A 27,404-nucleotide genomic window follows, 5' to 3' on the forward strand; every position below is an offset into this window, starting at 1 on the left:
AGGTGTGGACTGGCCTCGCCGTTGTCCCCGACCGCCTCCATGGCGGTTTCCACGACTGCCACCGCGTTGGAAATTAGTCTGCGGTGCGTGGCTGGCAGCACGTGTGGGGGCACCCGTTTGCTGGAGCGGGGCCGAGAGGCCCAAGGACTTGGCCGTAGCCCTGGAGTCCTTAAAGCGCTGTGTATTCTGGACATCGGCCGAAAAGTTGGCGGACCTCAACCAGGCGTGGCGACGAATCACCACCGTCGTTGCCATTTCCCTGCCCAGTGAGTCGGTAGTATCCAGCCCACACCGGATGGAATAACGTGCTGCATCCCGACCCTCCGCAAGGGTTTGGGCAAGTTTAGCCTTGACCTCCACCGGGCATTCTGGCAGCACGTTCGCGACCGCATCCCACAGAGAGTGGGTGTAGCGGGCCAAGAGGCACGCGGTGTTGGAAGACCGTAGTCCCAAACTCAGGGAGGAGGATACCTTTTTGCCGTATTGCTCGTACCTCTCGTACCTCTTGGATTCCCGGTCAGGCGGAGCCGACAGCCACGTTCCTATCTACAGGCTGGCCTGTAGCGGGCCTGGACCAAGTGCCCAAAAGATAGTCAGTCAAGGCCTCATTAAACGGAGGCAGAGGCTCAGCCGAGCTTGACTGCGGTTTAAGGACCTCAGTGAGGAGGTTAGTCCTCACGGCCGCGACGGGGGGCTCAAGGCCCAAGGCCTTGGCTGCCCGCGTCAACACCACACTGAAGGTTGCCCCCTCCTCCGAAGCCATGGTAGGAGGTGAGACAAAACCAGTGTCTGGCGAAGTGTCCAGACCACTGGCATCCCCAAGTCCACCTGTCCAGTCCTCTTGGGACTGACACTCACGTGTCAGAGGGTCCTCTGACCCCTCCCAATACTCCTCATCACCCATCTCCTGATAATCAGGGTTGTCAAATGACGGGGCCGGTTCATTGAAGTAAAACTCTCCAAGCGGCGTCGAAAGCAGCGCCCAGCGGTGCCGTTCCGACGCCAGAACCGGGTCGAGGGAGGTATTGGGGACGGCGCCACCCGAGGACGGCGCCGGAGGTGACACCAGTGGGACCGGCGCCGGTGAGGTTGTCAGGTCGACCGGCGACGATCCGGATCCAGAAGCGGATCCAGTGGGGCCCTGCGGCGCCGGGCCCGAAAGGCCGGCGGCGTCGGGCCGAAGCACCCGACCCGCTAGGGCACCCAGACGGGTCCGCTGGGCCCGAAAGCGTCGCGGAGCCCGTCGGAGGAGAGAGGGACCTCATGGCCATGAGGAAGCGCTCGATCTCCTCCGGCGTCGCTTGCTGCCCAGGGACCGGAGGGTATGGGGCAGGTCGCGATGCCCGCGACTCCGATGGAGCCGCGTGGGCGGTGTCACCCGAAGCCCCGGCCGCATCGCGGGAGCGTCGGAAGAGTGATGACATCTCTTCGACTTCTTGTGCTTACCTGACGACTTCGATCCTGAGGAGTGATGACTACTCACGGAGCTATGATGGCTCCGCGCCTGCGACTGGTCCCTCGACCTCCGTCCGGACCGGGACCTCTCACGGCGTGGGGCCGACTGCCGGAGCTCGAGCCGCTTGCGGGACCGCTCCCGCCTAGCTTTCGAGGTTAAGGCCCGACAGTCGGAGCAGGTCTTGTCATCATGATCGACGCCGAGACAGTGGAGGCACCATCGGTGAGGGTCGGTGACCGACATCAGCTGGTCGCAGTCCCCACAAGGTTTAAAACCTGGCATCTCTACCGGCACCGATCAGAGTCCAAGACTCGAAGAATGATCAAAAAGATCTCAAAAAAATTTAGTCAAAAAGTGACTAAGGTACCACTTTTTCCGTATCTGAGCTGCTGGCACGGAAAGAAGAAGAACGGACGTCAGCACACGGAGGCGGCGTCTCTGTACTCCGACAACGTCTCCGTACTCCGCAGAAGACGCCTATTGACACGCAAGGGTACTGCTAAGCAAAAATTTCCGGATCCAGTCTGACGCCTGGGGATATTCTAAGGTAAGGAATCTAATACTAACCTGTTTCTTTCAGATACAGCAAACAAAGAACTTCCTTCTGCTGAAAGTTCAAAAAGTGAATTCAACCCTATATGTGTGTTCCAGGGTGTAGGCAAGCTTTAGTCAGAATAGGAGCTAAATAGAAAATGAATCCTTTGCGGATGGCTCCGCTGTAACAGTAGTATTGGATCAGACTCAGCTTGGAGTGTCAACTGGTTGCGCTGGAGAAGTCTGAAGCATGAACTCGCTCCGGGATGTGTCGGAGTCAGTTTGGGTTTGGACATTGGGGCTCACAGCAGATTCTCCTCTGGCACCATCGTCAACAGCATCAATGAAAAATGAACCAGCGTAGTTTGTGGCGCCATGGTGGAAGTATGCACTAGAGTCTGTATACAGCCTGTGACCGGTCCAAGCGGGACAGATTCTGCCAAAGAACAGATTTACCAGTAGTAATCTGACTGAGGGCCCCTTTCAATACTTGGGCCCAATTGCATGCCAGAGGGAGACAGGACAGTGCCAAATATATGCAGGACGGTTTCCCATAAGGCCTTAATCTACTGCAGTGTCGATAACAGCCAATGGAATTCAGGCCACATCAAGAACCAACTGTGGAATTGTTCTGAAACTGGACAACAGGAGGAAGAAGGATTGACACCACAATGTCCTTAAGCCTTCTCGTTGGAGAGAGTGGCATATGGGGGAGATTTTCAGTTCTCTTTCTTGAGCTTTTTCCTGGACTTTGACTTTACCAGATTACTTTGACCATGAACATGACTTCTCGCAGGAGCAATTTTGAGAGTGAGTCCGCATCCTCGACTTGAAGCACAAGCGGAACTCATGCGAAGGCCACAACTTCATCTTGTGTTCAGCAACATACAGCATTGCTTCATGGTCCCTGATCACCTTCGGGTGTATGAGAGAGCACTTATTGCACGCCTTTCAGCTGTGCCTTGAGGCCAAACGCCAAAGGCACACCTCATGTGGACCCTCACTGACAAGTTTCCTGCAATCACGACATGCTTTGAAACCGGTCAGGGCACACCGGACACCATTTAGGATCTGCCAGAACACGAATGAAGGCGATAAGCCCAGAGCAATCTTGGTATTCTTTGGGAACTTTATCCTAAGACAATCTGTGGCGGAGAAAGCAAGACCCGATGCAAGGAGAACCGGAGAGGGGGTTACCTTCTTCGTTAGACCGGACTTTTGCCATACCACGGTGGAGTGGAGGTGGAGGCTACGACAACTAATTAGGCCCTTCCAAGATAAGAAAATCCAGGTCTATCTTATAAATCCGGCTCAGCTTAAAGTAATTTATTTGGGCAAAACAATGTACTTTTCCTCAGAGGTTAAAGCCCAAGAGTTCCTGGATTCTGTATAAGTAATAGGAATAGAAGCACTTTAATTACACGTTCATGTTCTAGGGGCATATACACTGGGGGGGAAGTGCTTTGGGGCAATAATCATAGGTTATGTGCTGATTTAGGTTGATTTATGTTGAAATAGATGAAATAGATATGTATTGATTTGGGTTTTTTCTCGAGGTGTACACTAGTAAGTAGGTTTATTGAGTCCATTGCTATGCTGCACCCATCACATGTACACACCATGTCTGCGCGCCTTGCCAGGGAGAGGGTGGGGGGTGGGGATCAAGGAGGTGGGGGGTAAAGTTAAGGGGGGGAGGGCTGGGTGGAGGGAGGTGGGTGAAAACATTAAAATGAAGAGAGTTTGTACCGTCAATGTGTTCATAAATGTAAGAGTAATTTCGAAACAAAGGACATATTTCCATTATGTATCTACTAGCTATCTGGACAGGTTGATGAGTTGGCAATGTTTGATATATAGCTATGCCTAAGCTCAGGATTGGATCTCTTAATATAGGAGGATTCAATGATTGGAAAAAGAGGGGTAGGTTTGAGCAATATCTAAATGTGGTGTGTCTAGATATCATATGTTTACAGGAGACCCACCTACCGTGGAAGAAAAGACATTGGTTAAATCTAAAAGGTTACGAAATGCTGTCTTGTTCGTCCCAGACCTCTACGATAAGAGGGGTGGCTATTATCAGTAAGGTCGGGCTAGGGGGGGCTAAAAGGTGCAAGGCGGATGCTATGGGTAGATGAGTTATCTGTGAAATGAACTTGGGATTTACTATATGCTCGGTCTACGGGTCTAACATTGATGATCCTGAGGTCTTCAGTCGTATAGAAAATGAATTAATTGACTGGCCAACTCCTATAGTATTATGTGGGGACTTCAATATTTCAGCTAATTTCTCGGATGATAGACCCTACGCAGGTAGGAAGCCGAGGGTATATAGAGCAGTAACCTCAATGATGCAGTCACATGGATTAACTGATGTGTGGGGGAATTTAGAGGCAGGCGACCCAGGGTATACGTACTTCTCGCACCCTTTTACTAAATATACGAAATTGGATTATTTTATGATCTCGACCACCCAGTTAAGCAGGGTCAAAATAACCAAACTCCCAAAAGTTCTGTCAGACCACAATCCTCTAGTCTTAACCATGGATATTAACAGACCACGAAAAACCCCTAAGCCCTGGACCTTTGATAAAAAACTATTAGCGGATACGGATTATCTAAAACATATGAAGGTTTTGTCTCAGGCCTTCTTTGATGCTAATAGGTATAGCGCATCTAGGGGTGTAGTTTGGGACAGTTTCAAGGCAGGACTAAGAGGGGAGACCATTAGTTACACTACTCGGGTTTGGAAAGGGTCAATCAGGAAAGAGAACTTTTGATGGGCAAGCTGATTGAGGCTGAGGCACAACACAGACAGGATATAATTCTAGGGGTGCAATCCACTACGAGTCTAGAAAGGGTAATTCTTTAAAAGCAGAGATCCAGAAACAACTAGCTAAAAAGGCGGCAGCTGAATATCAGTCGCAGAGATCAAGATTATATGAAACAGGGGAGCAAGCAGGAAGAGCAATGGCACTATGAATACGGCAGGTGGCTTCCAAGAATACAGTGACACAAATTGAATATGAGGGTCAAACATATGATAAATCAAGTGAAATTCTAGATGCCTTTAGAACATTTTATCAAGAATTGTATCAGGAGGAGGCGGAAGCAGAGGTTGTAAATACAAGTGGGCTAGACATGGGCACCAAGTTACAACAGGCCCATATAGATTCTCTGGAACAAGATATTACCATGTCTGAAGTATCAGAGGCCCTGCAAGAACTGGCAAGTGGGAAGGCTTGCAGTCCGGATGCTATACCGCTAGAGATGTATAAGAGTTTAAGGGATGAAACAACTCCGATGCTCTTAGATTTGTTTAAGGGTGTCATGAATACAGGTGTAATACCCGAGTCTTGGAAAGAAACCAACATAGTGATTTTCCACAAAAAAGGGAAACCAAGGACTAACCCCGGTTCCTACAGACCAATATCCCTGATAAATAGCGACAATAAGCTTTATGCAAATATTATGGCCACTCGCATGGGGAGGATCGTTGCGACCTTGGTTTCTCCCTGGCAACATGGGTTTATCCAAGGTAGGGGGACTAACGACCATATTAGGAGAGCTATAACCCTATTTGACATCGGGCTGCTAGGGGGGAAGGGGTGGCAATGATCCTCCTCGATGCGGAGAAGGCATTTGATCGCGTCAGATGGAGCTTCCTGTGGAAGGTTTTGGAGGAAAGGGGGTTTGGCCCAAGATTCTCTCAAGCAATTCAGGCAATGTACTCCACACCTGCGGCAAGAATCCAGTTGATGGGAGAAAGATCTGGGAGGATAAATATAACAAGGGGTACGCGACAGGGGTGCCCGTGTTCACCAATCCTGTTTGCGCTTTATATCGATCCTTTAATTACCCAAATAATGAATAGTGTTGCCATCAAACCGGTAGTTACCAACGGGTTCCAGACGAAACTTCTCGCATATGCAGATGACCTAGCAGTTATCACTAATGACCCAGAGTCAGCTATGAGGGAATTAGTTAATATAACCAGGCAGTCAGTGGCGTAACGAAACTTTAGGGGGCCCCCCTGCAAAGCACATGGAGGGGGCCCCTCCTCCCCCGGCGGTGCGGCCCACCATCTACCACTTTGCCCTACCACCCAGAAATCTAGCATATTTTGATTTGAAAACTCCCTTCTCACTCTCCACTCTTTCTATTTCTTCCCCTCTCTTCCTTCTCCCTCAACCCTTTTTGTACCTCCAATCTTCTTTTCCTTCTTTGTTCCTTCTCTTCCTCCCTTGCAGTCTTCTTCCTTTGCCCCATCACTCTCTCCCCATCTCCTTGCAAGCTTCCTTCCTTCTCTCCTTCCTTCTTTGCTGCTTTACCACATCTCAAGCTTTCTTCTAGCTTTTCTTCCATACTTACCTTCCACCCTCCTTTCTTCTCTCCACCACTCCCTTTTCCTTTCTTTCAGGGTCCCTCCCTTCTACTCTCTTAACTGTAGTCTCCCCACCTTTCCTTCACAACCTTCCGCTCTCTCCTTTCCTCTCTTTCTGTCTTTAAGCGCCCTCACCCCTCTTTTTTTCGCTCTCAGTCTTGTTACGTAGCTGTACATCTGGCCCAGCTTCATCTGAAGTGCAGCACACCCTCACTAAGGGTTTCTCATAAAACCATTTAGTAATGTTTTGTTCTGGTCTCATATGTAATCAACAGCTCGATTAATATTAGCTGGCTTTATAAACCTTAACATCTCTGTTAATTCATTTATTGATGCTACTTGTCAAGACTGTGGGGCTCACATCAATTTAGAACATCGAGAATGTAAGACAGTAAGTAAAGACAGGTGTAAGACACATCCCTCATACGAATCAACGGCAATTTAAAGTAATATGACTCTAAACTGCTTGATGCATAGCCAGACAAAAAAGGCAGCGCTACATAATGAATGCATGATGTCAACAATGAGCTACAATGACATCCACACAAGTCTCCTAGGAGCATAATTTAATCATTATAGTCTAATACCTCCTGCCTTGAAGGAGCTGCACTGGCTTTCCATTAAACTAAGAATTACATTCAAAGGTAATGTATACAAATAATTTCAAGTATATGGTCCTTTCTATCTCGGTAACTTGACCCCAAATGTAAACCACGAAACAACCTGAGGTCAAGTCCTCCAATAGTCCCACATGCAGATAAAAGGAGCATGCGGAAAACAGTGAGAGCTCAGGGGATGCTTTTTGGAATTCCTTGCACCACACCCTTCAAGTCACCGCCAAAATGTCATCCTCAACAAAATACTGAAGAAAAACTTATTCAAAGAAACCTGTGACCACCCATCACCCTTTTTATCATAGCGCTCCTCACGGTCCTTTGGCTCACAGTGTAGCTTCCACCAATATCCATCTCAAATATGCACCCCTAACAGTTGCTCACGTCAGTCTTTAAGCAGAATGTTTATAATGTGAATTCCATCTCTCTCCTACTCAAAGTGCAAAGTTTACTTAGCAATAGGTTAGGGAATTACAAAGATTATAAAACAAGTACATAACTAGGACACTAAAGGCAAGTGAACAAAGTGGGTAACTTTTCTTGGACCCAAATAGAAACACCCCCCCACCCCCCCCCCCCCCCCATAAATTTAGAGGGTGTTCCCTCCACATTTCCAATTTGGATATAGATAATTTAAGCCCATATCAAATTAATGTTCCCCGAAATCATCAAGGGTTGCTTGCTCCCTGCCCATCCCCACACTGGATAGCTATTTATTCCCACCCTTAACATGTGTAAACCTCTACTAGATAATGGTTGGGAGAATGCCTTCCAAACTTTGCAAATAACTGCACACTGCAAGTTTTCCACTATTTTTTTAAGGAACCTTTCTCCCCTCCCCCTCAAATGCCCATTATTAACTGAGCCAAGCAGGTCCGGCCTGCACTCTCTGAGTGCTGCCTCTCTGACTCTGACTCAGCTTTGTGGCAGTGGGTAATTACCACGGAGGCGGGCTGACCGGGCCTGGTCCCCCCCGTTCCCCGTTCCAGCCCCCCCCCCCCCCCCCCCCCCCTGCTCAGATTACAGTCACTGCAGATTTCTTCTGTTCGTTATACTTTTTTGCAGCGCATCCCTTAAGGCGGGAAGCGCTGCAAAAAGTATAACGAACAGAAGAAATCTGCAGTGGAGTGTCAGGGCCCCATAACAGGATTTCAAGATTGCCTACCACCCACCTCTCTGAGACTACACTCTGAGTCCGACCTTGGGACGGTGAGCGGCACCACCAGGCCCAGGGCAGTGAAGTGGGCAATGGCTCGCCGGGTTTACTCCTCAAACAGCCCTCCAGGTGGTCGAAGTGCCGGGAGCAGGTGAGGCAACATGTCCGCCGCCTGCCCACCTGCTGTCTGTGTTTGCTGCTGCGTGTGTACCCTTCTCGCGTGAATTACTGTACTGAACTGTAACTGAACTGTAACAAAACTATAGTTGCAAAAAACATGCCTGGGTGGGAGGCAGCTTTACCATTAATCAAACACATGAAAGAAAGCACAGCTACTAACCCCGCTATAAGCACTAATTTATTGTTGTAATATCGTTTGTCACCACGCCAATTCAAGCAGCATCTCTGCACGTTGCAGCTTTAATACTATTCAGCAGAGGCCAAAAGAGGTACAAAGATGGAGAGTGTCGACAATTAGATAAGGAAAGTTAACAACATTAATTAAAAATAGCGCTTCTGTCATGTTAAGTGTTGTAAAAACCGCGTGCTGCTAGTATTTTTATTACAGTGTTTGCTGTACTTAATTAGCCGACCTTTGAAAGATAGAAGGCAGAGTTTGCCTTTCTGGGAACCAAACAAGAGACCTTGGATCACTGCATTTAACTTGGGCTCGTTTCGGGCCACTACTCCTCCTGATCTGCCCTTCCTCAGTGCCTTGGACATCTTACTCACTCACCTGCAGGCAGCTTCGGAGGTGACGACAGGACGAGAAGGCTAGCTACCAAGCAGGGGCTAGCAATACTCTTATTAGCATAATTATCCTGGCACGGAGGTAGTCTTGCACAGCATGGCCGCACCATTTCATTCTCAGGAGTCAGTGTCACTACAAGTCACGCGCACTTATTACACTGCGCATGACTGTGGCAGGCAGTAGTCACCAGCCCCGCCCCCGCCCCCACCCTGAGGACCGCCGAACCGCGCGGTGCACGCCACTCCCACGCACCATTTAATCAGGAAGAGCCGGCCCGGGCATACTGCACGCACTATTTAAATAATGTATTAAGAGGCTCAGGACGGCAATGGTGTGCGCACAGCACCATAATTATTAATGAATAGAGGGCGAGGCTTAGAGGCCTTCACCGTGGCGTGCCCGCACCGTTTAATTTAGGGGGACTTGGGGAGGCCTCTAAGTCCGTGTGGGCAGTTAACTCTTATTTTATTTGCGAACTGCGAAGAGTAAGACTATGAGGCAGTGCAGCAGCCGTCTCCCTCCCTATTAGAGTGAGGGGGCCCCGAGGGGGCCCCCTGGAGCGGAGAGGCCCCCCCGCACTGCAGGGGCTGCGGGGGCCTGTGTTACGCCCCTGCAGGCAGTTTGGTGGTTCGTCGGGCTATTGATTAAATGTGGATAAAACACAAGTATTATGCTCTAAAAAGGTAGCCAAGCAGGATGCAGATATGTAGACTCTGTCGTCTACTTGGGTATAAAAATAGATGCAGAACCCGGAAAAATAATCAAGGATAACTTTTCACCGCTCATGCAATCAATGGAAAAAGACCTAAAAAGGATGGACTCACTCCAGTTGTCAATAATAGGCAGGGCTAATGTCATCAAAATGACCATGTTTCCCAAGGTTTTATATAAATTCAGGGCAATCCCATTCAAAATTGAAGAGAAGGTCATTAAGGAAATTGAAGCCATATTTATGAATTTCCTGTGGCATTATGGTAAAATAAGGAGGTCAAATAGATATATGTCATTGCCACAGGAAAGAGGTGGGTTGGGGCTTCCAGAGCTAAGGAGCTATCACTGGGTATGTCTTCTTACCGATATGGCAATCCTATTCCATCCAGGGGCTTCAACCCTTAGACAGGAGGATATACCATCAATCTTCCAGTTAACACTGGGTAGCGAAGCAGTAGGTGTGTTGTTGAGGAGAACCCAAAAGAGTTATTATAAGAAACTGGGGTATAAAACGTTGGAAGATGTATGGCGAATGTGGTCAACTGTTAAGAAAACCCTAGCTATACCCAGGTATCACCATCTCACACCACTTTGGAACTCGACACTCTTCCCAAACTTGAGTAGGGATGGACCCTGGCGGCACTGGGAGAGACAGGGTATTGTCACGTTGGGGCAAATAATGGTGAAGGATGAGTGTAGATCCTTGGAAGAACTCAAGCAGCGGTACTCCCTACAAGGTTGTCAAGAGTTTAAGTACTTACAGCTTGTTAACAGAATTAAATCAATAAGGCCACGCATTACCCTGACGAAGAGATGTGAACTATTGGAATATTTGAAGTCGGGTGGCCATAGAATTAAGGATATATATAAAATATTCATGGAAGGGTCAAGGGACGAAATGGTTAAAATGGAATCAGCTTGGTCCATAAAGTTGGGAGATCTGGATAAGGCCCTAGCGATGGACAAAAGATTTCTTCGATCCTCGAATCTTAGGGCCCAACATTATAAAACTTTATTTAACTTGTATTACACACCGGCAAAATTATTCTCCTGGGGGAAAAGGGCGGACAGCAATTGTCCTAGGTGTGAAAATGGCCCAGCTGATATTATACATATGTTTTATGGCTGTGAAAAATTGAATACTATTAAAACCGAGATAGAGCTGTTTTTAGAGGGGCTGCTAGATGTTAAAATTAATCTATCCCCAACCCTGATAATCATTGGGTGCGATGCGAAATTATATATGTGCACTGAGGCTGAAGCTCTAGTTTTTATCTCTGTAGCAATACTGAGGATTTTAATTAGCGCTGCATGGTAGGATACAGAAGCACCAACCTTTCAAATGTGGATGTGTAGGATGTTGGGTATACATAATATCGAGGAAGCACTTTATGAGCTAAAGGGAGCTAAGACAAGGGAAATGGGTCTTCGACTCTGGGCTCCAGTTGCGGCCTGGAGGGCGGCAAGAGTCTAATGGCTGCTAGGGTATTGCAGCTATATCGTCTGTTTACCATTTTTAAGAACTTTTGGGAAGGTTGGTTAGCGGGCCTGTCGTATTAGTAAAATATTGGAGGCAAATTTTTATCATTGATGGTATATATGTATTTATGTATTTATAATGGGAAAAATTTGTTTTACTGTGTACTGCATTGTATGTGTATGAACTCTCAATAAAATAAAATAAAAAATTTAAAAAAAAGAAACCGGTCAGTGTTACAAGGAAGACATCTTGCACATTGGATTCTTGTTTGAGTCATCAGGAGAACAAGGAATGAGGAACGTGGAAGTTCGAAGGCGTGAAAAGGAAGGAATTGATGTTGTCTCGCAGGTGTTGCACTTATGTGCGGGTCCTCTCTGACACATTTCAGACTCAACTCAAAGTGTAAGACAGAGTTTTCTGGGCCCAAATTTGTCTACGATGTCTTATTTATTTATTTATTTATTATTTGTTAGTCTTATAAAGCGCACTATCACCTTACAGGTATCCTGGCGCTAAAGGCTCTAGGGTGGAGGAGGGGGGTGTCAGGTTGGGCTGGTCAGCAGATTACTTGGGAAAACAACCAAGTTTTAACACTTTTCCTAAAAGGAAGAAGCTCCTTAGTTTGCCTAATTTCACACGGTAGCGTGTTCCATAATTTGGCAGCTGCCACTTCAAAGGATCTACCCCCTTACCTAATCTTCCTAAACCTTGGCACACTCACCAGTGTAGCTGATGAGGAGCGCAGTAGCCTAGTCGGGGTGTACCAACTAAATTTAGATTGCAATGGTAAGGGTCCTATCCCATGATGAGCCTTAAACACGAGACAGGGGGTCTCAGAAGCAGACAGGGGCATTGACAACTCACCGGGGGTCACGCTGCTCTTCCGTTGCTGTTGGTCTCCGGCTGCCGCTTCCTCCACCACGCGGCAGCCGTGTGAGAGACTACAGCCCCCAGCATCCTTGGCGGTGACACGCCCACCGGGTATCGCGCACGGAGGCGCACAAAAGGCAGAGGTCCCTGCGGACGAGCGGGGGTCTCAGAAGCAGACAGGGGCATTGACAACTCACCGGGGGTCACGCTGCTCTTCCGTTGCTGTTGGTCTCCGGCTGCCGCTTCCTCCACCACGCGGCAGCCGTGTGAGAGACTACAGCCCCCAGCATCCTTGGCGGTGACACGCCCACCGGGTATCGCGCACGGAGGCGCACAAAAGGCAGAGGTCCCTGCGGACGAGCGGGGGTCTCAGAAGCTGACAGGGCCATTGACAACTCACCGGGGGCCACGCTGCTCTTCCGTTGCTGTTGGTCTCCGGCTGCCGCTTCCTCCACCACGCGGCAGCTGTGTGAGAGACTACAGCCCCCAGCATCCTTGGCGGTGACACGCCCACCGGGTATCGCGCACAGAGGCGCACAAAAGGCAGAGGTCGCTCCCGCCTCGCGGGACGCGCGCGGGTGGCGCCGGGAGAAGCCAGGAACAAGGGCGGGGCCATCTAAGGCCATCAGAGGCCAGAGGAGGTCGGGGCGGGGCCACTCCCCTTGGCTCATCTCGAGGAGTTGCGGTTTTTGCAATAAAGGTACTGTTTCCCTTTACTTGTCCACCGTTACAAACTGGTCCCCACTATTTTGTCTACAAAGCGGTTTCGCTGAACTGCTTAGGTCGGAAGGATGGCTGATGTCTTCACTTGCACGGGGGGTTACAGGAACGATGCTGCATATAATGGCATGACCAGAGGAACATTGGACCACTATCTAAAGAGGTTAACGCTCCCCATTGTTAGGGACCTTGAGCGATTAGAGCAATCTCCCGCCCTGGATAGTTCGCTCAATATGTACTCTCCTTTACAGTTTGTTGACCCTGCTCCCGAGATTTCATTACTGGAGGAATTAAATAACCTGTGTAAGACTAAATACGAACACGTAAAACCTGTCAATGTGCTAATTAATCCACCCATCTGTGCCATATCAAATATTAGCCCTCGGCCCGGCAATCAATCTCAACTAACCCCTAGTACTCAGGATGAGCCCCCTTTAACACGATCACATGTAAATTCGCCTTTGGCATCTATCACCAATCCAGCCAAGCCTATCATTGCCAAAAGGAAGCGAGGAGGTGTTAATCATCATGGGAGACGGGCCAAGCTACAGAAACCAAATCCCCACCCTGTATCTACTAAAACTTCCAACTCTTCCACCAATCTATGCTTCTTTTCTGGCTTCAATCGAGAACTTATTAAAGTCTATTTTATCCCCCCTGATGGACAAAATGGTCAGCATAGGGGATAGGCTTATGGCCATCGAGGAAGCAGTTAAGGCTAATTCATTTCCTGTAAAAACTATATCTATACCCACTCAACCTCAGCCTTTAGTAGCCACACAAATGCCGGAAAACCCCGTACAAAACAAGATCACCCAATATCAGTCAGCATCTCGGAATGTAAATAGCTTGGATCCCCATGCTAAAAATGTATATAGCCCCCGCCCTACAGTAGGGCCAAATAAACAATTGCCTTCAAACAAGGAAACCATGGTCATTCGTAAAACTCTGACGCCCGCTTCTAAACACCTTCAATTGCCTCCAGAGGCCGCCCCCATTGTGTGTGTGCTTTCGGGAGTACCTGAACTTACAAGGGGGAAACATGAAAGCCATACGGACCTTAGAAACAAGGTCTCATTTTGGCTAACCAAAAATAGACCTCTACCGCCAAATATTGATGGGACCATACTCAGCGTCAGAAGGGTGGGCTGGCTAGGACCTCTACGCAAGGACTTGGTGGGAGATTTGGTACTTGTTAAATTTAGGTCTAACTATGTGGTTCCATTTCTCCAATCCTGGCAGCCTCATATAGGTGATGGTCCTATTTCTACATGGAGCATATGTGACTTCTATCCCAGTTCATTATATGTCTAGCTGAAACGCTTAAACTTACAGCATGGTCGTTTTTTCTTTTTTTTCTGTTCTTTTTTCCTTAATGTGCGTATGTAGAAACATTGCTTTTTTCTTTGAATTATGTTGGTTTTAATAATGTTTTGTACGTTTTTAAAATGTTGTTTGTTATCTTGTGATGTCTTTTATGGTTAATGTACCGAATAAAGACTTGTGTGACTTGTGTGACAGAGGGACTTAAATTGTACTCTCTGTCTCAGAGGGAGCCAGTGAAGTTCTGCCAGAGCTGCCGACGCAGACGCTCTTCTAGGAAGCCCCAAGACCAGCCTAGCAGCCGCTGATTGAATTCTTTGGAGCCTATCCAGCAAAATGCCAGGAGATTCAAGGAAAAAGGGTGTTACAATAATCCAGCCTGCTAAGGATCGTGTATCTGGCCACTAGGGCGCGCGCCTGAGAAGGAAGTAGTTGCAAGATCTTTCGCAGAGACCGTAAAATTGCAAAGCCGCAGGATGTAGTTTTTGCAATCTGAGTCTTCAAGCTAAGCTTGTTGTCAAGCATGACGCCGAAATTGCGGACTGATTCCACTGGTCGGACTTTAGTCGCAGTTTCTGGAGGCCATAAATTCCCTGGAAAAGGACGGGGGAACTTATTCACTGCACACAAAAGCACCTCAGTCTTTCCAGCATTGAATTGAAGGGAGTTATTCTGCAGCCAGCATGACGTATCCCACAGACACTTGTGAAACACCTCCATCGGTGTTGAGTCCTCTCCCTCAAAAGAGAGGATCAACTGTATATCGTCTGCATAATTTATTATGTTGATATTGTAAGACTTTCTAAGAGTGATCAGAGGTCTTAAATATAGGTTAAATAAAATAGGACTCATTGCCGAGCCCTGCGGCACCCCATGGGGAACAGGAGAAAACGCAGACTGAAAAGGGGGCAGGGACACTGCCTGCTGCCAATCCTGCAGAAACGACCGAAACCAACGCAGAGCATCATTTAGTCAACTAAACAAAATCTCATGGTTAACCGTATCAAAGGCGGCAGACATATCACGCAGAATCAGTGCAGCTGCCTGAGCCCTGTCTGCTCGCCTTTGAAGCTCATCCATGGCGGTCACCAGGGCGGTCTCGGTCCCATGAGCCGGTCGAAAGCCAAATTGAGCTTCCTCCAATAAGTGATGCTGTTCCAGATGTTTCGAGAGAGTTAAGCTGACCATGCGTTCAACAAGTTTAGCAGGAAAAGGCAGCAGGGAGATAGGTCTGTAGTTCTTGGAGCATTCAGGGTCTAAAGAAGGCTTCTGCAGCAGGGGGGATATCAGAGCCTGCTTCCAGTGAGCTGGAACAATGCCACTGGCAAGCGATTGATTACAGACCAGGCGAAGAGTAGGGAATAATTCATCCTCATACGGGGTCCAAAGGTGAGCCAGAGGAGATACCGCGAGCCAGCCCATTAAAGGCTTCTTCCGTAAGAGGCAGAAACTCTGATAATTGCTCTTCTAATGAACAAACTGGACAATTAACCGTGCCCTCCGAAAGCCTATGCCCTGTAACACAGGGGCTGCTGGCCTCGGAGAAATTCTCCAAATCCTTGATAATTAGCTCCATTTTTTCTTTGAAGAATTTAGCCAAATTCTCGCAAAGTAGCTGAGAAGGGGCTACAGAGTTCTTGGAACGGTCAGGGCTGGTAACACTATTTAATATATTACAAATACTTCAAGAGCTATTGGTAGCATTACAGATCAGGGAAGAAAAGTAGTCAGCCTTAGATATTCTAATCTGATTCTTGTAATCCAGGATTTTACGCTTCCAAAGCGTCCTGTCTGATTCCCCATAGCCACGCCTCCAGCTTCTCTCCGCCTGTTTGTAACCCAGTTTAATGTTTTTCAGAGTGTCATTGAAACAGGAAGCAGATGCTCTACCCTTACAATTAGGTAATTTGAGGGGAGCATGTGAATCCAGCGCCGAGGAAATCTTAGAGAAGAGTGAGGCATAGTTCTCATCAACTTTCTTATCCAAGGCGAAGCAATCCCCAACTTTAAACACCGAGTCAGAGAACTTCAGCAGAGCAAGGGCCTACCAATCTCTACACAAAAATTCCTTTATAGCCCGCGGAGCCTAAGTCTGTGCACCATTAAGTTTAACATAAAATTTGAGGAGGGAATGAGCTGTCCAGTCCATAGGCATAATTTCCCCCATAAGCAACAGGTGGGGAACAGCGAAGACTAAATCAAGGAGATGTCCCTCCTTGTGGGTGGCTTCACCGACTTGCTGAGAAAGGCCGAGGCCTTCACATGAGTGAAGCAAATTAAAAAAAAACAGCCCGAATCTAGAGAGGCATTTAGCCATAAATTAAAATCCCCTAAAATTATCAACTTTTGATGAGAAGCTGCCATAATAGTAAATGTTGCTAGTAAGGATTGTTGCTGCTGAGCACTGAAAGCCCCAGGGGGTCTATATCATATAACCCCAGTAAAAATAAGCAGTTTTTTATAGACAAGCCAATCAGTTCCAGATGATTTATATATAACCCCCTATTGCTAAGGGCTTTGGCCTCTTAAGCCCCATTGTCCTCCCACTTTATTATGCCCACTCTGCTCTTTCTTGCAATGAAATGTGAGCTTAGTTTGCTGTTTTTTAGAATCACTGGGTTAGGTGGCATTGACAATGAGGAGGAGGGTTTGAGTGCTTCACCTCACAGAGAGTTAATGGTGGAGTAGGGAAGCATATTATCTTTGCAGGAGGAGTCTTTGAGCAAGTTCAGAATTTTGCACAGGTCTGTGTTGATGAATGAGCAGTTATTAGTGAGAGAGCTGGGTATAGGTGATATGTGGACGGCGATTGTGAATTTCCCAGGCTGCAGTGTAATTTGGCACCTTAAATAGGGACCTCAGGCCACTTGAAAAACTTCCCCGCTAAATCAGTCATACCATACTATAGTGCACAGCTTAAAGATCAGCAGCAGTTAAGCACCATATGTATTAAGCAAGGTCTATGGTGTTATACATTCCTTGAAAGGGATGGAACAAGACAAAAAATGCCTACTTTTTTAACATTGTGGCAGCACACCAATATCACCTCTGTGCTTTCTGACTAGTAGTGAACAGAGAAAAGAGACGTTTTGCTGCAGCGCAAAGTAGCACGCTACCTCTTAATGCAACCCCAAAGAAAACAAAGGAAGAAAACTCATATTTGTCTGTGTGGAAAAACGGAAGACCTAAGCAACTGCCCGCAGAACTCTCCCTTTTATACTAGTTAAGTTTGGGTTGGACAAAAAGGACTGACTAAGAGAATGTTTTAGGGCTGTTGGCAACTAGGAGGAACAAAGTGTTTGTGAGCATTAGCACCAGGCAACCTGACATACAGAATTGGATGCATTCGAAGGAGGATTTGAGTCTCTGAATATTAATGGGTAAGGAAATTCTGAAGTAAAGTTGGGTGTTGTCAGTATACTCAAGCAACGTGAGGTAGTGTCTGCAAGGATGGCTCCCAGGCTTCCTGCCTTCCTTATGAGTTGTCCAACAAATGGGAGGTAGATTATAGGATGAACATTGGCAAGGCTGATTTGATGTAGTGTAGGCTTTTTTGGCAGGGGGAGGATCTGTCCCTTCTTGAAGCTGCCCGAGAAGGTGCACTGAGTTAGGTGGCATTGACATTGAGGAGGAGGGGTGTGAGTGCTTCACCTCACAGAGAGTTGATGATGGAGTAGGAAAGAACATTATCTTTGCAGGAGGAATCTTTGAGCAAGTTCAGAATATTGCACAGGTCTGTGTTGCTCAATGAGCAGTTATTGGTGAGAGAGGTGGGTATAGAAGATGTGGAAAGCAATTGTGAATTGGTGGTGCTAGATCTGGTTTTGTTGAATTTCTCTGCAAAGAAGAGGTTGATCGCATTTAATCTTTCAGCTGAAAGTGACATGGCAGGTTCTGGGATGGGGTTGGCCCACTGTTTTACAGCCTTAATGAAGGCTTTGCTTCTGTTCATTTCTCTGTTGATAGTGGTAGGTTGCCTAAGCTGTGGTGATGATGGAGCAATGGTTATAGTTGGGTGCATTCAGAAGGGTTCGGTTCTCATGGCATTTTGATCTTCTCCTGTCTTCATATTGTGCACTTGTTTTCAGTCAATTCTTGGGTGCACCAGGCTAACGATGGCTTAGGTTTGGAAATACTAGTTTTCACAGGAACACAGCATTATACTTGATTCTTCAGAATGGTGTTGTAGATGTTGAGATCTCACAAAATACATCTGCCAGTCCACAGGAACAGAGCTGGCAAATGCTGAGTGGATCCTCAAAGTGTGCACTGCTATCTCTAGAGACAGCAATATTTCACTGGCGTGTGTGGATGTGGTGAGCTTCAGCCTATTATTACAGAAAATCAGTCACACGCAGCAAATCAACTAACATGTAAACAGCATACCACACCAAAGCAGCCGCAGAATCCTGATGATATGGAATTCACTCAAGAGCAGCCATCTAGGCTTGTGGCAAATTGGCTCCCTTTCTGTTGAACATCTGATCTTAGAAGTAGCATGTATGAATCTTGGAATTATACTCTATAGCAATAAATATGTGCTGCCAGGTAGGAGTACTTATTACCTGTTTTAAGACCTTGCCTTTTTGTGATCAGGAAGATCATTTGCATAACTTTGCGTTAACTCTCATACAATTTCTTATAATTGCCATGGAGAGGTTAGCACTAGCTGCATTCATAGTCATGTGAAACGTACTACAGATATTTCCGGAGAGTTAAGGTTACCTATTAAAAACAGCTAAATAGTCCATGGAATGTGGCAAAAGATGCAAACGCAGATACTGCTGTTGTGACATGTATTTTTAATGAGATGAGTTTTGGAGTCAGTAGTCCATTTAAAGGAAGTGTCATGGGAACACTTAAATGTAGACCCAAGGCCAATCAGAGGACTCTGAATAGAAAATACCAGCTTTCCACCACAGAATGAACAGACTGTGCTGGTGGCCAAAGAAACCTACCCTAACCTTTTCTTTTTATTATATTTTGTAAAGCATCGTGAGAATTTTGAGGGGCTTCAACTTCAGAGTTTCTGTTTTTAGTGTTAAAAAGTAAGTTTGGTTAAACACCATGTAACATTTGCCGTACAAAACCTTTACTATGGCCTGCTTCAGCAACACTTATGCAACCCTGGCTAACTCATGAAATGTTTCTCTAAGTTCTTGAGTTTAATATTGGAAGGAGTGTGAAAGAGTGCTCGAGTTAAAGACTGCACTCATTTTTACAATGTGAAGGATCCACCAGTACGAAGCCAGCTTCAACCATTGCCAGATAGAAAATCCATCACCCTGGGTAACATGCTTAAAGATGGCTAGGAAAAAAAAGATTGGAACAAAGAAGGAACCTCTACAAAGATAGAAAAGTCGTGATTCCAACTGAAATCAAGAGTGCCTTCCATCTGGCACAAAGTAATAGCATCCTGGAAAACACTAAACATAAAGAAGCAACCCAACCCTGTTCTGGAAACCTGGTATTACAAAGACTGAGGCATTCTGAAACATGTTGACACACTAACATAACTCTTGATTCTTGACACAAAATCGGTGCCACAGAGTCACCTCTGTTTCTGCTGGAAAAATGGTTGTATTCATAGCTAATGCACCAAAGACATCCTGTATGTCCATTCACAGAAGAAATGTGAGATGTCTTGAATAACCGTTACAAAGACTCAATAGCCTCTGATCAATATGTAAATGAAGGTTGTAACAACCAAAGGCTGGTATGAGTCAACCATCTGCCCGACTCTTTGCATAGAGCGTTTAAGTTCTTGAGTCAAGTTGCCTCTATCCACACCAAAGAATAGGCATTAGAGAGAAATATGTTTTCAACACATTCGAGTTACACGGACAGTAGCGTAGCAAGGGTACAACATGCATGAGAGAATAAAGGGACCCAATAATTGGGTAAAAAGAGCTGTTGGCATCACTTTGCACTAGTTGAGCTGCACTGCTGATCGCTACACCCCTGTAAGCAAAAAGGAGGAGTGTGCGATTATTTCACAAAAATATCATTAATGTTCCAATAATGTCAACGTGTTGATTGTCGGTTTCTTGTCTGTGTTAACAATTTGAATAAGAATAAAAATGCAGGCCACAGTTATAAAGTGTATTCCTAAAATTACAGGGAAAAGAAATTTGATTTGTGCTAAAGAGCAAAGATGCTCCTTTGTGCAACAACGGTTTAGGTTACAGATTAAATCATTGAATTGCAACTCGAAAAGCGAAGAAGAGTTTTCTATTCGAGGGCTAATTCACAACAATGAAACCAACAGCAAGCCTCCCAAGTGTATGACTACAGCCATCACAAATAAGGATTCTGGCCTCGAAAAGGGAACGTCTACATATAAACTTAACTAATGTGCTTCATAATTAGATCCAGAGGATTGCTACTCGCATATCAAGATTATGACGTCAATTAAAGACAACTGTTTAAGCTATATCTGACCCAATAACCCCTGTAGTTCTTGCAAGTTCAATCCGAACCGCACCTCAGTCAGGAATGATGGATAGAATATACTGTTTCCACACACTTTACTCTGCCCTTGCACCTGTCACCTATCACCATCTTCCTCTTCCCCCCTCTTTTCACTCATCCAGAGTACTCCTTCCTCCTCCTCTCTCGACTACATAACCCCCATCCTCTGCTACAACTACTCCCTCCTCAAATCTTCCCCTCTACTTCCTTTCTAACACTTGTCGCCCCCCACCCCCCCCGGCTCTCCTCCTCCCCACCTTCCAGGACCTACTTATATTAAAGCTATGCCATACTTACACATCAGCAAAGTACCAGCTCAAGGTAAGACATTGTGTCACATTTATTGTTAACCTGGGAGACCATGTTCTATATAAATCTATCAAATAAATAATTAAATCAGAAATTGGATTTCCATAACATAGCACGCAACAGCCCTTTACGATTTAAATTAGGCATAAAGTGAATTTACCTTTTTGTACTGTGGTTGGCTGAGAACTGAAGTAGGATGAAATCGCACTTTCTTCTCTTTTGTTCCAGTGAGCAGCACATTTTCTCGGTCTACATGGATGAGGTTTGGGTACATCCCAGCCACAAGTGCTGCTTTCACTACTGCCCAGTTTTCAGAATTAGTGTTAACATCCCGGATATCTCCTCCACCTCGTGCTCTAACAAAACCTGAAATAAAAGGCACAACTTAATATTACAAAACTGGACTTTGCTAGACTTTTTCAAAATCGAAGGGAAGAGACGCCAGAGGGAAGCAAACTGGTTGGTGCCTGTTATTAAAAAGCATTAAGAGGCAAAGGAATACACATTTAGATGCCTTTCAAAAGCTGCAATAGTAACTTTCTTGTTGCAGGTAGCTGTACAAATTCAAATCAGGGAAGTACTTTTTATTATGCCTGCTGGGATAGTGGGAGCAAGATTGTATTAATGAACAAGTATCGGCAATGCAATAGGTCTCACATTTGTGAAAGTTAGAGCTAATGGTGTTGTAAATGACAATGCTTTTTATTTGTGTTTTTTCATCATCAAATACCGCTAAGACAGCCAAGGTAGTGGTTTGATGTTCTGCTGACTCGCAAGTGTGTAGTGTTCTTGAATGTCATGTGCTACTTAGAATGCTCTCCAGAATATAACCTAGAACAATACAGGAGAAACACACAATATCGGACAACACAGGAGAAACACATTTAATATTGGACAACAGAGACAAAAAGCCACACAATTCCAGATAACTCTGGAGCAAATCAGAATAAATTAAGCAAATACAAAAAGCAATACCCATTTAACAGAAGGCAACTTATGTGAAAACCACCTAACACAAGACATCTGAGAAAACAACCACAGAATGCTGAAAAATACAGGAGGCAAACGCACCTCAAGAAAAGCCGCAGACATGGGTCATTAACTTATCCTCAAGCGTTAGCTTGTCATATAGCTAATTCTTTTCTATATACTGTGTTAAGTTAGCATGAGCTTATTAAATGTTTAAACGCCATTTTTCCTTTTTGCTTCATTTTGCACACGACACATAATTGTTGTTTTAGCTTTCAACCCAGAAGAGCTTTGTGATTTACATGAGAAATAATATGTTATTGCTCTGATATCAGTTTTGCTTGGTACACTGTCTGCACAGTGAGTGCTGAAGGCTCCAAGGATAACTCGACACAGTGTTGTTGTGAGGTCTGATCTTCGCACCTCCATAGACATAACACACATGCTGCTGCCAAAATCTGGCTCTAGGCAGGTTTTATATTGTTGTACTGAACACACATGTAACACACTTGATGGTGCTTCGCATGCAGAGAGCTGGTGGAAGATGATGTGATCCTCTGCCACTGAGATTTTGAGGTATGGGCCTGCCCTGCTAAAACCCAAATGAGACCTTCATAGATATGAAATACTATGCTAAATAGGGAGGGTGAGAATTAGGTGTTGTTAATTCCTATTCATTACAGCATCTTAGTATGCCGTCACCATTCGCCTTTTATGGACTGATAACTATGCGGATAACTTTGTTGCTGATAATATGTTTGCTTGTATTATATAAGATACTGCGTTTGAGAACCCTGCATAGTAAATAAATATTTCAAATATGCACGTGTCCTCATTTACTCCACGTTCTGGTTTGAAATGATTATATAGCGAAAGAGTGTTCATGTGTTCCACGATACCTGAGGTAATCTAAGTTCATGTTCTGGTTTGTCTAAACATTGGGAGTTTGTTATGTCCAATGAGACACTGTAGCTAGCTCAGTAAGGGGATTTTGGGTAGGGAGGTGAGTTTTAGGCCATCCTATTTCACCGAGGTTCCAGGTCTCTATGCACAGTTCTGTAGGAGAACGGAATTCCCGCTACATGGCGCCCATACGTTGTTGGCCTTATATCATGACACTCTAGTAGTATATCATTCAATCCTTAACCCCTTCACTGCCGTTTCCGGAAAACGGTGGTGTCGGAAAAACCTACCTATTTTTGAAATAGGTCTTTTCAAGCTTGATTCTTACTAAAACGGTTTCCTTGAATTACTACCCCGTTGTGCTACAAAGTTTCCTTTGTTTTTCAACATTCCTGTGCTATCATGGCCCAAGCTGTGGACATACCGCAGCATAGTCGCATTGCGGTGTGAGATCATTTGCGGAATTACAATGTCCCTTTGGTAGGCTTGGCTGTGATAATGGTGGTGAGTGCATATGCTGCTTACCCTTACAAACTATTTTATTCATGGGTGACATTTCCGGAGGTGGACGCTAATTCTTGTGTGTGCCACACATACACTCTCACGGCTGTACCTAATGAGTATACTCCGTACAGGGCACAGGAAGTTCCTATTGACGTTTGGCAGCATTGAGTTTGGATTGGTGGCGCCCTACCCCACACTTTGACCGCTCAGAGGTTGGGTACTTTGTCCATTCCAGGCGCTAGTTGGCCTGTTTTGGCTGGATTTACTCCTCATCCTTTACATGGCAATTGTAACGTGGCTGAACTTCGACGACTACACGTAGTCGCAATTGCCGTGATTAGAGCCTTAGTGCATTACATGGGCCGTAATCTTCCGGGTGGAGCCTCGGGAGGTGTGGCTCTTCCGGCCGGACAGGGTGGTTTGAAACTCAGTCCCGTCATGGTCAATGCCGTAATGGGCAAGAAGCCCCAATATAAGGATGATTTTCCTTTCTGGCATGCCGAGAAATTTGACCAGCTGGAAGCTGCATTTCCTAATATGACTCCTGGTGAAAAACACTGGATTCTTACGCTTAGTTAGCCGAATGATTTGGCCCCTGAGCTCGTTGACTGTGAGACCTGGGGTAAGACTTTTGCAACGGTCTATCCAAGGTGCTACGGCACCCCGTCTATGTCAGTGCTGTCTACGGTCCTTAAACGTGTTCAAGATGATCACGGACCGGAGCCTGCGGTTGAGTTGGGCATGCGCCTGTGTGGCACCTTTGATGTGGTTTGCGATCTCATCCTTGCTACTGTCAAGGGGGATGCAGTGAACTTTCAGGTTGCTAACACGATGGCGGCGCTCCCCGATGCCGAGAAACCCCGACAGTTAGCGAAAATTATTGTGGCGGCTTATAAAACTGTGGGTCGCAATAGTAAGGGTCTTAAGCCTTTTTCTGTTAAGGAGAAAAAGAAGCCCCAGGGACAAGCTTCGGAAACGGAAGTTCAGCCCAAGTCCAAAAAACAAAATTGGCCTAAAAAACAGAAACAGGGTAAGCAACAGCAACAACAACAAACACAGGTTTCTCGTCCTGTGTCTCCGTTGCCTGCGCAGTCGGAACGTGTTTATGACTTGCGCGATCGCGCGATGATTAAATCTCCTGATCGATTTCAGGCTTCTGACCAACGCTCTCCTTGTTCCTTTCAGGACTCATCGGCCCCGACTACCGGTGGTGGAGGGGGCGGCAGGGGTCGGGGTGGCCAGCAAGGACGTGACCAGCCCCGTCCGAAAAATGGTGCAGAAAGGCAGGAAGGCTCGACACCGAAGAGACCGCAGTTTGCCAAGAAGAAAGTCGCAGCCTTAACAGCGCATCGATATGCCACAGATAGTGAGAACGCGGCTTCGGAATCTGACGTGGGCTCTGACCTTGCTGGACAGCGCGGCGGAGATTACCATAGTGAGAGAGGCCCTGCGTCCACTACTGAAGGTGACAGCGACTGATACTTATGCTGTGATTGAAACAGCTGATACAAGAGTTGCTCCCCCTGATAGACTTTTTGAAATTGTCCTGTTAATCGAGGGTGACATACAGCGAACCATTAAAGGGGTATTTTGGGAAAATCTTTCGTCTACATATGACATTTTCCTTTCGGAGGCTGACTGGCCCTCACCTTTTGTTCTCGCAGCTCCGCGAAGGGAGGAGGTAATCCTCCCCAGTTTCGCGAACACAGTCTCGAAAGAGGATGCGCTGCATTTTGCAGAAGAGTGGGCTCTGGCTCTAGCGCCGGCTGTGTACCGCAATCAATGTGGTTGGGATAAATTGTCCCCATGCCACGATATTCCTTTACGGTTTCAACCACAACCTCAACCTCAATATCCCATACGGCGTGAAGCAAAGGCTTCCGTCGCGGCTATCCTTGAACAATTGGAATATCAAGGTGTAATTGAAACATGTGTGTCACCGATGAATAACCCTCTTTTTACTGTAAACAAGCCGGACGGTTCGTATCGTTTGGTATTGGATTACCGGCATTTAAACTCGCATTTCCGTAACTGTGCAGTACAGAATACTCACGGCTCTGCCCTAGTGAATAGTCTTGTGCGTAAGCGGTTTAAAACCACGCTTGACATTTCCAATGGTTTTTATGCCCATAGATTGGATGGTCTAAGTTCCCAATGGACCTCCTTTACTTGCGGCGGTGTTCTTGACCAATTTTGGCGTTTGCCTATGGGCTATAAGAATAGTCCTGGTATTTTTACTGCCTGCATAGTCTCTCTTTTGGAGAGAATCGACCCAAATGCTTGTTCGTATGTGGATGACATGTAGCTCACAGACGACGAACTTTCGGAACATCTGTGTCGAGTCAACTGGTTAATTTGTACCTTTGCAAATTTGGGTTACAAATTCAACTTTGCAAAGTCGCACATTGCAGAGTACACAGTGTTGTTTCTGGGCTACGAGCTCAACAATGAGGGAAAGGGATTGGCTCCTCACTTCCTGGAGAAATGCGCACAACTGTGCGCTCCGACAACACTGAAAAAATTACAATCTTTACTGGGCTTTTTAAATTTCGGGAGGACATACATTCCGGAATATGCCCAGCGTATCAAGCCTTTGTATGCTTTAATACAACCATCTTTTTCCAAATCATGCTGGCTGCCTGAGCATTCAGCTGTTCTGCAGTCTTTGCAGGCTGATCTGCTCGCTTCTAAATTCTTACTGACTCGTGATAACCAGACCAACCTGGTGATAAGAATTATCCCTGGGACGGTGGGTTTCACGTACCTGACTTTTAATGAAGGAGACACAGTACCTATTGCTTACAAGTCACACTTGTACACTTCGGCTGAATTGCGCTTTTCCACGGTGGAGAAAGTTTTGACGGCTGTGCAGATGGCAATTCTTAAGGAACGTGCCCTGTCACAAGGAAAGCGCATGTTGGTTGTTACCCCGTGTCCTGCTTTGGAGGCAGTCACGAAAGCCAGTGTACCAAATTCTAAAGCTTTGCACCCTCGGTGGATTCAATGGGCTGCATCCTTGACATCCCAAGATGTCACGTTTAGTTTTGACGCCTCACTACGGTCGCAGGAGTACTTACAGTATGAATTCGTTCATCCAGCTCCTTTAGCAATGCGGCCTTTGGAGGATTTCCATTGCATCATTTACACTGATGGTTCGGCGCAGGTTGCGCATGGCTCTAAACATGCCTACGTTTCCGCATGCGCCATTGTGGTTGGTGCCATGGTGAACGATGAGTTCAAGTCCAGTGTCGTGCACACGCAGACACTAGGGGACTGCACCGCACAATTAGCAGAACTTCATGCTCTGATGCTTGCATTGGAGTACGCAGATCCTAGTGTGACGACTTTAATTGTGAGTGATTCTTACTACTGTGCCCAGTCTTACAATGAGAACTTGTTCTTTTGGATTCAGAATGACTTTCGTGATTCCAAGGGTAGCACAATAAAACATAAGATGATCTGGGTCCGAGTGGCTGAGCTTAAAGAGCAGTTGACACTTGTGTTTGTGATTCATACTCTCGGCCATCAGCGTGTTGGAGTTTACGCTGTCGGTAACTCGCTTGCTGATGAAGCGGCAAAATCTGCAGTATCAAAATATTTAGTTGCAGCAGTTACACGGTCCAAAAGTAAAATAGATGATGACATCTTGGCGGCTGTAGCTGCCACTGAGAAGGGAGGTAAATATCCTGTGGGGTTCCCTTCGAAGTACACATACCACTTAAGTCCCGATAAGGTTCCTTATGTGAAAATTCCTGATGTTGGGGAACGGTTGATTCCCAACTTGGAACGCAGGGCTACATTGATTACAGCGGCAATTGAAGGTGTGGCGTCTGCGCATGCGGGCGTCTCGGCCACTGTAACTCAGCTACAACAACGGTTCTGGTGGCGGGGACTGTACAAACAGACGCGCGATTATGTCCTTCAATGTGACATTTGCCAGCAGATTAAGCCTTCGACTGCTGCGCGTCCGCCACAGACACAGTTGTACATATCTATTAAACCACTGGGTTGCGTTTATTTAGATCACTGCAGTCCTTTTTCTTCTGATACTGCGTATAAGTACATCTTAGTAGCAGTTGATTCATGCACACGCTTTGTGTGGGTATGGCCCCATCGCAGCGCTGATTCACGGACTGTCATAAGAGATTTGCGTGTCTTTGTAGGGATTTTTGCCTGTGGTACCTTCCATTCGGATCAGGGTCCGGCTTTCGCCTCTAAGGCGTATAAGGATGCTATGATTTCGTTGGGGGTC

General features: G+C 46.3%; 1 protein-coding gene across 9 annotated transcripts in view; it reads right to left on the reverse strand.

The window, feature by feature from the left end:
- The window catches only part of YTHDC2 (YTH N6-methyladenosine RNA binding protein C2), a 1,208,271-nt gene that overhangs the window by 488,643 nt on the left and 692,224 nt on the right, over window positions 1–27,404 (reverse strand). For all 9 annotated transcript variants that reach the window (XM_086961045.1, XM_086961046.1, XM_086961047.1 and 6 more), the window contains one exon: window positions 20,937–21,142. In XM_086961045.1, the coding sequence (XP_086817171.1) occupies window positions 20,937–21,142 (206 nt within the window). The remainder of the gene's footprint in view (window positions 1–20,936; window positions 21,143–27,404) is intronic.

Source organism: Lissotriton vulgaris, chromosome 3_1 (genome assembly GCF_964263255.1).
Source record: "Lissotriton vulgaris chromosome 3_1, aLisVul1.2, whole genome shotgun sequence".
NCBI classification, from domain to species: Eukaryota; Metazoa; Chordata; class Amphibia; order Caudata; family Salamandridae; genus Lissotriton; species Lissotriton vulgaris.